A 12850-nucleotide genomic window follows, 5' to 3' on the forward strand; every position below is an offset into this window, starting at 1 on the left:
ACAAAAAACACCAACTTTGTTTGAATCTGCACGAATACAAAAGACGATTTCCATGACCTAATGAGGCACATGTTCCTAGCATGTTGGCACTGGGGTTGATGAAGAAACATGTCTGTAGAGAGAAACTGACCAAAACACCTGGCGACCAGGCGGACAACATTCTGTCTAAAGAGAAACGGACATCAAAACACCTATCACTCCTGAACATTGTGACCTGTGAGGATTAGTGTGAAAGTTTAGACACACAGGAACCAGGGGGATATAAAAGATTCCTCGTGGCGCACCGCATAGTGCCTCGCACACCTACACGGCCGTCCCGGGTTCGCCTCCCACTCCCGGTGACATGTCTTCACCGCATCTTCTCCCGTTCATCCTCGCCTCCTCTGTCGGTCATGTCTGACCATGAAAAGCAATAAATGCAAAAAAATAAATCTTAAAAAAGAATTTTAAAAAAATGCCACAGAACATTTTGATCAGATTTAGATTTTATTTCATTAAAAAAAACCAATGACACGGATGAAAAATAGCTCAGTCACACCTTACAGTTGCTTTTCATCTTGGTAGTGAGAAGAGGATTATATATATAAAAAGAAAAACATTGACCAGTGGACTCAAACCTTCACAAAGGTCAAGTTATTTGCCTTCATTTAGTCTTTCCAGAAGGAAAGCAGCTCGTTTCTATGCCTGGATGCATCGAGCATCACATGAAGGTTGTGGGTAACTGGACACGCGGCAGCTAGAACTGACATGCGGCAGCTAGAACGGACACGCAGCTAGATCTAACCATCTGCATAGTGGGCTGGTTCACATGCAGCCTGACGTTCAGTTGATTGACTAAGTTTTGTTAAAACAAAAAGCTATTAAGGCATCAAACATTTACAAAATATGACCATTAAACACTTGGTCTGAATATATCTTGTTAAAACGAACCCAACTGAATATTATAACATTTCTAAAAATCCAAATTTAAAATGTCAATTTATTTAAAGCCACTGGAAGCTCTGATCTGCAAATGTATTTATTTTTAAAATCAAGCCATTTTGTTATATTTAAAAACACAATAGCGTATCTAATAAATAGGATCAAGTCTTCACAACGTCACATAAAATACTAGCTTGTTAATGGTTCCTTTCATTCTATAATCAGATCATACATGAACTTCCCAATGGCTTTAACTAAATCCATTGAATAAATGAGTAGGACTGTGTCGATACATCGTCCCCTTTCACAGAAAGAAATGTTGGAAAACAAAAACCACATCAGATGCTTCTTTGAGGCTAGAACGGAATCGAAGCTCACGCCAGCATTACAGGGAAAAGAATGTTTGAAAGTGGGAATACAATCTCAAACATAATCTCATGTTAATATAATGATCTTGGACGATTTTTATATATTTCAGCTCCAGTCTCCCTCAGATAGAAAGCGTAGAAGACGCATCAAGATTTGAATCCAACAGGAGACAGATTCCAGAGCTGCTCAGTTGACGCTGAGTGGGAGACTGTCTTTGTGGGCTCGTACCACATTTGAGAGCACGTCGACTCCGTTGAGGAGGAACCATAAAGGTCGGTGTCTTGTCTTTATTACCTAAAGATGGTAAATTGGGAGTATCGTGTTCATTCATATTTTAAAAAGACATTCGTTTGAAGTATTACATTCATGCTCCCAAGTGATTTGGACTGAATATATGGTTACGATGCCATAAAAAAAAATGGGGGGGGGGGGGACTTATTGTTGTCTCGGCACCCCGTCAGAGGACAAGGCGTCTCTCATGGTCCAAGACGCACTTCAGGACAGCGTGCCTCCATTATATTCTAGTGTGTGAGAAGAAACCACAAGAAAATCGGTTTTCCAAGTTCACAAATCCAGACCGATCTGTCCCGTCAAAAGGAGTTGGCGTTGAGTATGCAAATTCGTTTGAGGTAATTTCAACTTATTAGAGTTACATGTTTCCGGTTTTTGAGGTAATTTCAACTTATTAGGGTTACGTGTTTCCGGTATAATTCTTTTGAGTACAGTTCAGAACTAACTTGACTCAGATGGATCACAGCAGAGGTAAAAATGTACACTCGACACTTCCATAACAGTACAAAAAAATAAAAAATTTAAAGCAGGCGCTCTACAGGAAGGAGTCGCACCATTCACGCAGACAGCCATAGCAGTCGCCCTGTTGCTTGACGTTCGCCCCACAAGTGTCCTTCAGCCAATCACGGAACAGCTCCTCGTCTTTCTTCAACACCAGGAACTGTCCGAGGACGACGTAGGCCTGCGGGAGGACATGGAGAGTGAGAGGACATGGAGAGTGAGAGGACATTGAGAGCGAGAGGCGATTGGTTCATTTCAGTCCCATGTTCCATTTGCCCGGCTGTGATAGGAAGCTAGCAAAGCATAGCATAGCAGTACATATTAGGGTTGGGTACCGTTCACATTTTAACCGGTACCTGGGAATCGCTACCCGACGGTACCTTTTTTCGGTAGTTTCGCTATAAATTTTTTTTTTCTGTTGTAAAACTAAACTAAAGTCTAAACTTCTCAATTTAAACATTGTTATCACACCACACAAACTAAACTAAACTTGGCTGGTCGTTCATATTAACACAATTGGCAGTGTTAGGGGTGGGAAAGCTGGTGGGTGGGGATTGGACGTTGTGGACAGCGACTCTTACAGGTCGGTTGGTGCGCCCGTACGCGTGAATGTAGCTGTTCGGGTAGCATCCACCACCGGGGACTAAATGTAAACACTGGTATAATAATATTAGTGCAATGAATAGGAACCTAAACGTGGACATTTCTGTTAAAGTTCATAGGATATTTTTCATATGTGTATAGGGAATAAAAAAGCACATGAAACTTTAAATCAAGGCAGTCCCCATCACCTTGTCGAAGCCCTTCCCCTCCAGCCTCTTCCCCAGCGCGTCCCCGATGCCTGCGAGCGCCATGACGGTCTTCTCCCCCATGGGCTCCGCCACAAAGTCCTTGTGTTTCTGAGACGTGGAGGACATGTTGCTGCTCACTGAAGACCTGCAGAGACCAACACATTAAACATACATTCTGCCTTTATAGTAATATGTATTATAAAACCCATAGGGCATACAGAGCCTCCTCTGCACCTTTGTTCACACTTAGGGATGCACCGATCCGATATTGGCCCCGATATCACTAAAATAGCTGGATTGGGTATCTGTAAAAAATATATATATCAGGATTTTTTTTTATAATAATAAATAACAATTCAGTACATTTATATCCGTGTTAATTTGTTACATTTAGTTTCACCAAGTTAGGAAAGTAATGTTTTCAGTCAAGCCTGATGTTGCCTTGCACAAAATAATGATTCCAGTCTCTTCCACAGTGAGGCGTACAGTTTATTAATTGAACAATGGGTATTTACATTTACCTGACTCTTTTATCCAAAGCGACTTACAAGTTTTGTACGACAAGTCATCAGGAAGGGCACAACTCTATCAGCTGAGTAACAATGTTCATGAAAGTGTTGAGTGCTACTGTGTAGGTTAGTATATTAGGACAAGTGCATGACAGTAAGGTTAGTTAGTGTTAGATTTTTTTTCTTTTCATTTGAGATAATGGTATCGGATTGGTACTCTGTATCGGGGACGATACCCAAAGCCAGGTATCGGTATTGGGACTGAAAAGTCGGATCGGTGCATCCCTGTGTATTTTTCTCATATCCAGAGTCAATTATATTGTTTACACAGTTTATTTTTATATTAACACTTTGACTGCCCATCACGAGTTCTCGGGTTTACCCCCGCTGGTTGAAGGCCCAACACGAGAATTCTCGTTTTTTTTTATTAGCAATCTGAAATCATATTTCATCAACCAAGTCTACCGTTGGAAAATCAACCACTCCAGGCGCTCAGATGTGATAAAAGCGCCGCCTATCGTCTCCCAGATGGTAATTCACCCTTTTGGATTGAACTCAATGAAAATGAATGAGAAAAAAAATACCCAGAATCGACGTTTTACTTCTCACTCACAGGGCTGTACACTGCAACGAGATGATCGCGAATTGCCCCTTTAATTGGCCGTTGCGATTGGTAAATATTATCTGGGGGCGGGCTTGCGAGTAGTGCTTTCAAGCCTTGCATTCGCATTTCACTCCTAAATTATCCAAGGCGTGTGATGATGCGATAACGTCACTCACGCGAGCTGAGCAGTGAGCATAGGGGTGGACGGTATACGGTATAAACGGTATGAATTTGCTCTACGGTATGGATTTTGACTATACCGTGTAACCGGTAGAGCAGCTCTAAAATAGCAATGACGTCATGTAACCACAGCGCGACTATTTCAATCGCATTTGCCCCTAAAAATAGATAGAATTAGTCATAGATAATAGATATGTGCAAACTGGAAAAAGTTATTTAGGAGGCGTCGCGCAGTGGGCGTGTCAACTAGGGATGCCCCCCGGACCCCGGTTTTAAACGGGAACCGGTACTATATTAGAAAATACCGGAGTATTTATAAGCTCCGACGTCCTCGGTACTGCTATCGATACTCTAGAGAAATTATTATTATTATTATTATTATTATTATTATTATTATTATTTAAAAGTTGCAAACGATCTATCCTCTCTCTGTCTCTGCACGAGAAGCGAGCCACAGCGAGTCATTATTACACACACTCCTCGCGAGTCGCTCGCTAGTAGTGCTACATACGGGTACTCCTTAATGAAAGTTCTCCGTGCTGAAGACACAGACACAGACAGCTCTGAGTCTGCATGCACCGTGACTCGTGATGGCGGATAGAGCGAAGCGTTCTAAAGAAAGTATGGATATACAACGCACGTTGCCACAAGTGCAACAAAACATTTGCCAGTAAGGGTGGCAATACGAGCAATTTATCAAAACATCTGTTGGCAAAACATGATATTAGTGTGCAGAAATGCGCGTATTCGACTGCCTTGCGCGCAGTGTTCCCTCTGCATCCACGTCCACTGCCGCCGGTAAGCCAAGATACGGAGTTTCCTAGGCTAATAACGAATTATTACAAATAGGCTAATAAACAAAATAATTGTTTAGCTACAAATACTACAATCTAAACTTTTTATAGATCGTCAAGCTGAGGCGTCAGCCACCAATGTGTCCCAGGCCAGTGAGCCCAGGGCCACCACACATCCTTCCCTCTACCTCCCTCCACCACCCAAAGTCCTTTCACCCTAGCAGCTAGAGGAAGGATGACAGAGGATAGGGTGAACGAGTGTCACAGTTCTGTTAGCCTTTTGCATTTGTTGTTTATTATAAAAAGTCTATAATTCAGAGTCAGACACATTTAAAACATTGTTGCTGCTGTTGCTGAAGAAATTATATTCATTTATTATATTTATTTATAAAGTTATATAAAAGAACATTGCTGCTGCTGTTGCTGAATAAATTATATTTATTTATAATACTTATTTATAAAGTTGTATTTATAAATAATAAAGCAATGTTGATTCTGTTCTTAATTAATTGTCTTTTTTTCTTGCAAAAAAAGAACCAAAAAGAACCGATAAGAGTATCGATAAAGTACCGAACCGTTAAGCAGTATCGATAAGAGTAGTAGTATCGATAAAATCCTAACAATACCCATCCCTAGTGTCAACACACAATTGTCATTTCATAATAAACACATATCACCGCGGCGCACAGCAAGTTTCAATTTCAGTTCCTGGCATTTTTAACCAGTGGAGAAAGGTAAGGGATTTCCCTATCGTTTTTCTTATATGAATTATTCTACGTTAATAAAACATACCTGGTGATCAACTAGTTTGCTGTAAACATTATGATATGTGTGTAGTGTTATGATAACGACAGCTGCAGCGGGAGGACGGCTGCAGCAGTGGAGTTGCGAATAGCATGCAGCTGCAGAGCCGCAGAACCAGGGGCGCTTTTAGGTCTGGTCACAGGCCCGCTCAACAGCGCCCCCCCACCCAACGGCTGAATTGCCAATGGCTGAATTGGAGTATTGCACAGTGCAATACTCCAATTCAGCCATTGGCAATTCAGCCGTTGGGTGGGGGGGGCGCTGTTGAGCGGCATGTGACCAGACCGCCTGTACGTTAATGCCAAGCAAGCAGTGCAAAAATGCTTCCGCATTCGTCACCGCACGCTAGTGCGGTAAAGCGCCCTTCTTTTCAGACAAATGCTACCGTGCGTGCACCGGCGGCGGCGTGCTCGCTCAGGTGCGTGCGTGCGCCGGCGTGCTCGCGCGAGGTGCCCGCGCATGCGCATGAGATCCGACACGAGCGGAGCTCAATATATATAAGTCGCCGCCCCTTATTCAGTATCTAGCAATAGCTCAATTGGCAAGGACACATGGCTGTGGATCCTATGGCTTGTTTGCTGGCGAGTTCGAATCCCATCGAAAATATTTTTTAACGTGATTTTTTTTTAACGTGTATTCTTTCGCCGGTTAAGGTTAGGCATGGTTAAGGTTAAGGTTAAGGTTAGGCATTGTTTCGGAGTTGGTTAAGGTTAGAACGGTTAAGTTTAGGCGCTGTTAAGGAGCTGGTTAAGGTTAGAGTTTGTCAAAGAGAATGGCAATATAATTTCTATGGTTAAGGTTAGGCATGGTTAAGGTTAAGGTTAGGCATTGTTTCGGAGTTGGTTAAGGTTAGAACGGTTAAGTTTAGGCGTTGTTAAGGAGCTGGTTAAGGTTAGAGTTTGTCAAAGAGAATGGCAATAGACAGCCTATTTCCGCGCGACCTGGGCGCTGGGCGGCGGAAAATGAAAGGCGCATTACTGCATGCCACTACGGTAAATTTTTGCACTGCTTGCTTGGCATAAAGCTACACGCGACCAGACCTGAAAGCGCCCCTGGCTCTGCAGCTCTGCAGCTACATATGCTTCTAGCAAAATCCAGCATCCAGCCCCGCTGTTTGCAATGGGAGCAGCACGGAGTCTCGACTCGGGACTTATTTTATTTGGAATATAATGACTTTATACGCAAAAGTAGCCTAGTTTTAAGTTAAAATATTATAAATCTACATGCCTTGAGGATGTCATTCTTTATATAGCCTGCCTATCAGGCAAAAAAAATTATTCTAACGGAAACACTGATACCGTGATATATACCGTTACCGTCTATGCTTCAAATTATACCGTGATATAAATTTTAGACCATACCGTCCACCCCTAAGTGAGCACTCAGCAGGTATGATCAGCGGGAACAATCGACTGAGCACTCACTCTGATAGACTGGCTATGAAGAAAAGTAAAGTTAGTATTGCTTCATATTTTCGACCTCCTATAGTGAGCCGAACTGAACTGAACTCAGACACACGGAGAAATCTGCTGCGTCTGCTGCTCCTCCTGCTCCTCCAGCCCTCCCTCACCCGTGGCTGTTGTAAACACTAGTCTCTAGTGGGACACTGGGACCTCGGTGAGCCTGCCAGCCGGCTAGCTACTGATAGCAACAAATGCTCCAGCAAGTCTAGTAGTGCATGATAGCTCGCGTTAGCTCACTGTTCAAAACGAAACGTCCCATTAAACTAAATAGTTTACTGAGGAGTTGTCTTATATAGCAGTAGCTACAGATAGCTCCTGATATCAATGTCTTATGAGTCGATGCGTATTCGAGCTGAGGGCACGCTGAATATAGTCAATAGGGTCCAGCTGCAGCGCCGGAGAATCCTGGCCGTAGCTGGAGGCTACAGTATAGGGTCCAGCTGCAGCTCCGGAGAATCCTGGCCGTAGCTGGAGGCTACTCGAGTACACACAGACAGTGGAGCTGGTTGCATATAGCGCGCATTTTGACTTGTTGCGTGGTGGCGATGTCTCGCAGATAATACAACTACAAGTATGATTATATAATATATATATTTTATTAAAAAAAAAAGATTATATAAAATTATTTTTTTAAATCAAAAACAATCGATATAAATAATGGTAAAATTATTATTTAAAAATTTGCCCCTAAAATTTTTTTTTGCCCCTAAATTTCTCATTTAGGGGCAAGTGTGCCCCTAGTGAAAAAGCTTAGCGTACAGCCCTGACTCATGCAACCACCGTCGACCAGTTTCACTCTGGAGCTTCAGAGCAGCATGGATTATGTGTTTTTTTTACACTATACTCGGTGGATCAATAAAATGATAGATTTTTTCAAATGGCGATCAGGAATTGGAATAAACCATTTGGATACCATCTGATCTCAGGTAAGGAATCTATGTTACCAGGCTTAGGATAATCAGATCCGTTTTCACGGAGATATACGCTTTTATGTGATTACGTGATATGGCTGTTTGGCTGTGCGAGCGGTCAGTAACTAGGATAATCGATTTTCAGCTCGCGGCACGAGCGTGCATGCGCACACATATACTATCGATAATCTAGCGTTTATTTTAAAACGATTCATAAATAGGCCGAAAAATTACAACGTTCTAGAATATTCCAGTAAAGGGCGATTATCATAGAATGTCTTCTTTTTTCTATGAAAACTAGTGCTTTTCAAAATGCTAGAAAACGGAAATGAACCGATAAAAAAAACAATCTGCTTTGACAATGTTGACTGGAAAATGAGTCTTTGATAAGCAACGGGCAGATTAGACACAGCCATAATTTAAAACATAGATTAGGCAATATTAACGCTAACATTGAAGTGGTGCTGGGCATTCAAGGGGGTAAATGGAATTAAGCTTGGGCAATCAAAGTGTTAAGATGTAATTTCATTACCTATATTTATGTCTTTCTACTATTACCCTGCCCATACCTGTAGCCCCCCCCCCCCCCGCTGCTATGACACCCACATTTCCCCAAGGGGATCAATAAAGGAATATTTTATCACATCTTACATGTTTATGATAATAAAAAAAAGATAGCAAACCTCACTGGGATGATGTGCCAGTTTAAAAAAGCATAGGTTCATGTTGCTGCTTCCCTGCTGGATTTGTACCGCTCTGCTTTGCTTGCTTCATAATATCATCATATCAGAGCCGGGCAAATTAACATAGTGAAATTAACTTTAGATCTGCCAGGCGACAGTATGCCAAGTCATTTTATTTTTACCTAACGATAACATCGAGGCCACTTCACACTTACAGAAAGATTCTCACCTTGACTATTTGAGATGTTGTTTAGGTGATGTAAAATGCTTCGAGTAAGTAAAATAAAATTACATGACTGACATACTGTAATATGTAAAGTTAATTTGAGTCTTATGTTAATTTGCCCGGCTGTGATATGAAGGTAGTAAAGTGTAGTGGTACATATACAGCTGTGATATGAAGCTAGTAAAGTGTAGTGGTATGTAATGTATACACAGCTGTGATATGAAGCTAGTAAAGTGTAGTGGTACATATACAGCTGTGATATGAAGCTAGTAAAGTGTAGTGGTACATATACAGCTGTGATATGACGCTAGTAAAGTGTAGTGGTACATATACAGCTGTGATATGACGCTAGTAAAGTGTAGTGGTACATATACAGCTGTGATATGAAGCTAGTAAAGTGTAGTGGTACGTATACAGCTGATTGATTGATTGAAAAGTTTATTAACAGATTGCAGAATGGGTACAGTACAGTACAGCTCAATACATACAATTGTTAAGGGGATGCAGACCAGAGAAAGACTTTCATCTTGTTTACATCAGGGTCCCCCATTTTCAATTCATCATAACATATATGACATACATGACATACAGATACAGTACTGCTACATCTATACATTTATGACATATCAGATTTGCAAATACAGTACTGTCTGTGATACAAAAGTGTCCAGAAAAAGTGTATATACATTTGACGTAGAAACTGTACATTGGAGGAGGTTGGGTGGGTGGGTGGGGGCTGTACATTGGAGGTGGGGGGGGGGGGGGGGGGGTTGGGTAGGGGACACACACACATTGTACTCTGTACATTGGAATACTGACAAAGCCATACTTGGTCATTTACTGTACAACTAGGTTAGGACATTTGTAGGGGCCAGTTTCGAATTGCAGTCTCCCGTAGGTGTTTTTTGAGAGTGTTTTTGAAAGTGGGTAGTGATTCACATTCCTTTACAGCTTTGGGTAGGGCGTTCCACATTGATGTGGCATAATTGCGAAACGTGTTTAGTCCCTTGTTTGAGCCGAATCTGGGTTTAACATGATTTGTGGAGCTCCCTCTAGTGTTGTGACCTTTGGGAAGTATTTTGACATGTACATGGGTACCTTGGTCACGTAGTGTATCTTGTAGACCAGGCCCAGAGCCGCTGTGATATGAAGCTAGTAAAGTGTAGTGGTACATATACAGCTGTGATATGAAGCTAGCAACACATAGTGGTACAAATACAGCTGTGATATGAAGCTAACAACAGAGTGGTACATACAGCTGTGATATGAAGCTACTATTAGTAAAGCATAGCGGTACATATACAGGCGGGAACCAGCCATTGTTGATGTGGCCTAACAGTATGTTAGTCTATAAAGAGGGACTTCTATTTCCAATTTATTTAAAACTGAATAGTGAATTTGCATGTGGTGGTGGTCCATCCAAAATATACCACAGCTCAATATGAGATCAGGCAAGAGAGTTAAACTACAAAAAAAATACTGGAGTCCTCTTGCTAGGACAAAACCAATAAGTAAAGTTACTTAGATAACGTTAGCTAGCTAGTACTGTATGATCAGAGCAGCTGACGTTAGCTAGAATCATGGTGGTGATGGTTCCTCAACAACAACATGGCCATATTTGACCAACAGTGCGTTACGTTATATTATTGGCAAACCTTCCATCATATAATCAACTCTTAATAAACAGTCGTTTCTGATTGAAATAATTAACTGGCGTTGTTAGTGAGACGGCGGTGTTGGAAAAAGCAATATGCGCGGGTTTTTGTTTTCGTCAAGGCATGGAAGTTAGTTAGCAGTCCTGGTGCTCGCCGTTAGCCAGTTAGCTGACGTTAGCAGTCAATGAAAACCAACTGTACTTCCCAGCTATGTGTAGGGTCAGATCGATACATAACTTAATTGAACGGACGGCGTGTTATTACCTTGATAACGTTAGAGATATGTCTCTGTAACGACGTTTACAAAAACCTCCTATTCTGACGTGAAAATCATCGATGAACGTTGGCTAACCTATGATGGTGCGTTCAGTTGGTCCTCGACTAGTTCGAATTTCCCACTTGCACTGACAGCCGACCGATTGGTAAATACCAGCAGTATGTTAAACTCAGACAGGTTCCATGATACCATGAATGAATGAAAACTTTATTTAACAGATTGCAGAATGGGTACAATACAGTACGGCTCAATACACACAATTGATAAGGGGTTGCAGACCAGAGAAAGACGTTTGTCTTGTTTACATCAGGGTCCCCCATTGTCCAGAGTTTAACAGTTGTGACGTTTCACTGACCTTTCACCCTTTGTGATGCAATTACATACTTTATCGTACCGGTGTGTTATTAACGTATTAAATGTTTGTCTTGTAGTGTGCAACAGCCAGTATTTAATATACTAAGGTTCTTGAACTACTGTCATGCTTCAATGTTCATTGTTGTGATATGAGATGTTAATATATTCATTGTGTTAGATGTCAATATATTCATTGTGTAATTTCTGTGTCATGACAGGTGGTGGTCCTTGTCAATAGGTGGTCACTGTTTGAGCTACTTCAGGTTAGGGTGTATGTGAATTCAGTCTGTCTCTCTGTACGTATTTTATACATGGTGATAGTTTTGTATGAAATTCAACTTACTCTTTCTTTTAACATAGCAGTCAATAAAGATAATTTATATTACATATAAATTGCTGTGTCTGTCGGTTATATGCACTAAGCCTCCTGGTTACATATAGGATGAGACATCAGAAATATGATGTTGACCTGCTTCCAAAAAAAAACACTCAAACCACCAGCTTCAAGAAAGACGGGTTGAATAATCTGAATCTGCTGCCTTGCATCTGACTGGTCCTGACTTTATGACCCAACAACTAGTGACCTGACGCCATCACCTCGTATTAATGCCATTTGGTCACATCATGACTTGAGCAAGAACCAACTGAACGCACCATGACCTACTTGCTACACTGCGGTAAAGTTAGATTTCAATAGGTCTATTTCGACGGTTCGTCGAAGAGGCGATAATCACTGTGTAGTCTAATCTAATATGTCGACAGTTAGTAACGTTATGTAGCACCACGAGTAGGTTTTATTCTAAATATTTAGATAACACGCACCCACTAGTTACCTGATATGATAGGAGGAGACCGGTTCAAAACCCTGTGAGCCGCTGGGAGGCTGGGAGTCACTTGTTGGTCCTGCGACAGCGGAAGTCGTCACCAACTAGTACATAAGTCCCGCCCACTATTCGAAAATAAATAGAAGACCGACGCATCCGGGTACTTTTGGCAGTCGTGGCCACGCCTACTTTTGGGGAAACCGCGAATTGATTGATTGAAAACTTTATTAACAGATTGCAGAATGGGTACAATACAGTACAGCTCAATACACACACTTGTTAAGGGGATGCAGACCAGAGAAAGACGTTCGTCTTGTTTACATCAGGGTCCCCCATTTTCAATTCATCAGGACATGACATACATGACATACAGATAGACAGTACTGCTACATGACACACACCGATGGTGTGTGATGTGTCCAAAAATGAATGGGCAAATGTGAGTGAAATGGTCGCACTGTATGCAGCTGTTTGTCTGCATTGCATTCCCCCCCCCCCCCCCCCCAACTCAGATTTAGGGTTGATACAACCATCATAATAATATTGTTAATAATAACAATAGCAATAATGATGTAATAATGTAAAAATTATCATTAAAAAGACCTGATTATGAGAAAAAAATATTACGATGCATGGCATATTGTTGAGGCACACTAGTTACAACTATATTTCAAACAGGCACTCCATGTCAAA

The 12850-nt window shown here is 41.5% G+C and overlaps 1 protein-coding gene across 3 annotated transcripts; it reads right to left on the reverse strand.

Moving 5' to 3' along the window:
- Positions 1 to 467: 467 nt before the first annotated feature.
- banf1 (barrier to autointegration nuclear assembly factor 1) lies at positions 468 to 12250 on the reverse strand. Of its 3 annotated transcripts, none has more exons than XM_084319984.1 (3): positions 12167 to 12250; positions 2874 to 3018; positions 468 to 2263 (listed from the first exon to the last, which is right to left on the reverse strand). In XM_084319984.1, the coding sequence occupies exons 2-3, from the start codon at positions 2997 to 2999 to the stop codon at positions 2117 to 2119; spliced, it is 273 nt and encodes a 90-aa protein (XP_084176110.1). In that variant the 5' UTR covers positions 3000 to 3018; positions 12167 to 12250; the 3' UTR covers positions 468 to 2116. The 3 variants fall into 3 exon arrangements, with proteins under 3 accessions (XP_084176110.1, XP_084176112.1, XP_084176111.1); XM_084319986.1 differs by having other exon boundaries at positions 12156 to 12176; XM_084319985.1 differs by lacking the exon at positions 12167 to 12250 and adding an exon at positions 10967 to 11043.
- Positions 12251 to 12850: the final 600 nt, after the last annotated feature.

The sequence above is a fragment of the Notolepis coatsorum genome, assembly GCF_963971535.1.
Source record: "Notolepis coatsorum genome assembly, chromosome: 8".
Classification (NCBI taxonomy): Eukaryota; Metazoa; Chordata; class Actinopteri; order Aulopiformes; family Paralepididae; genus Notolepis; species Notolepis coatsorum.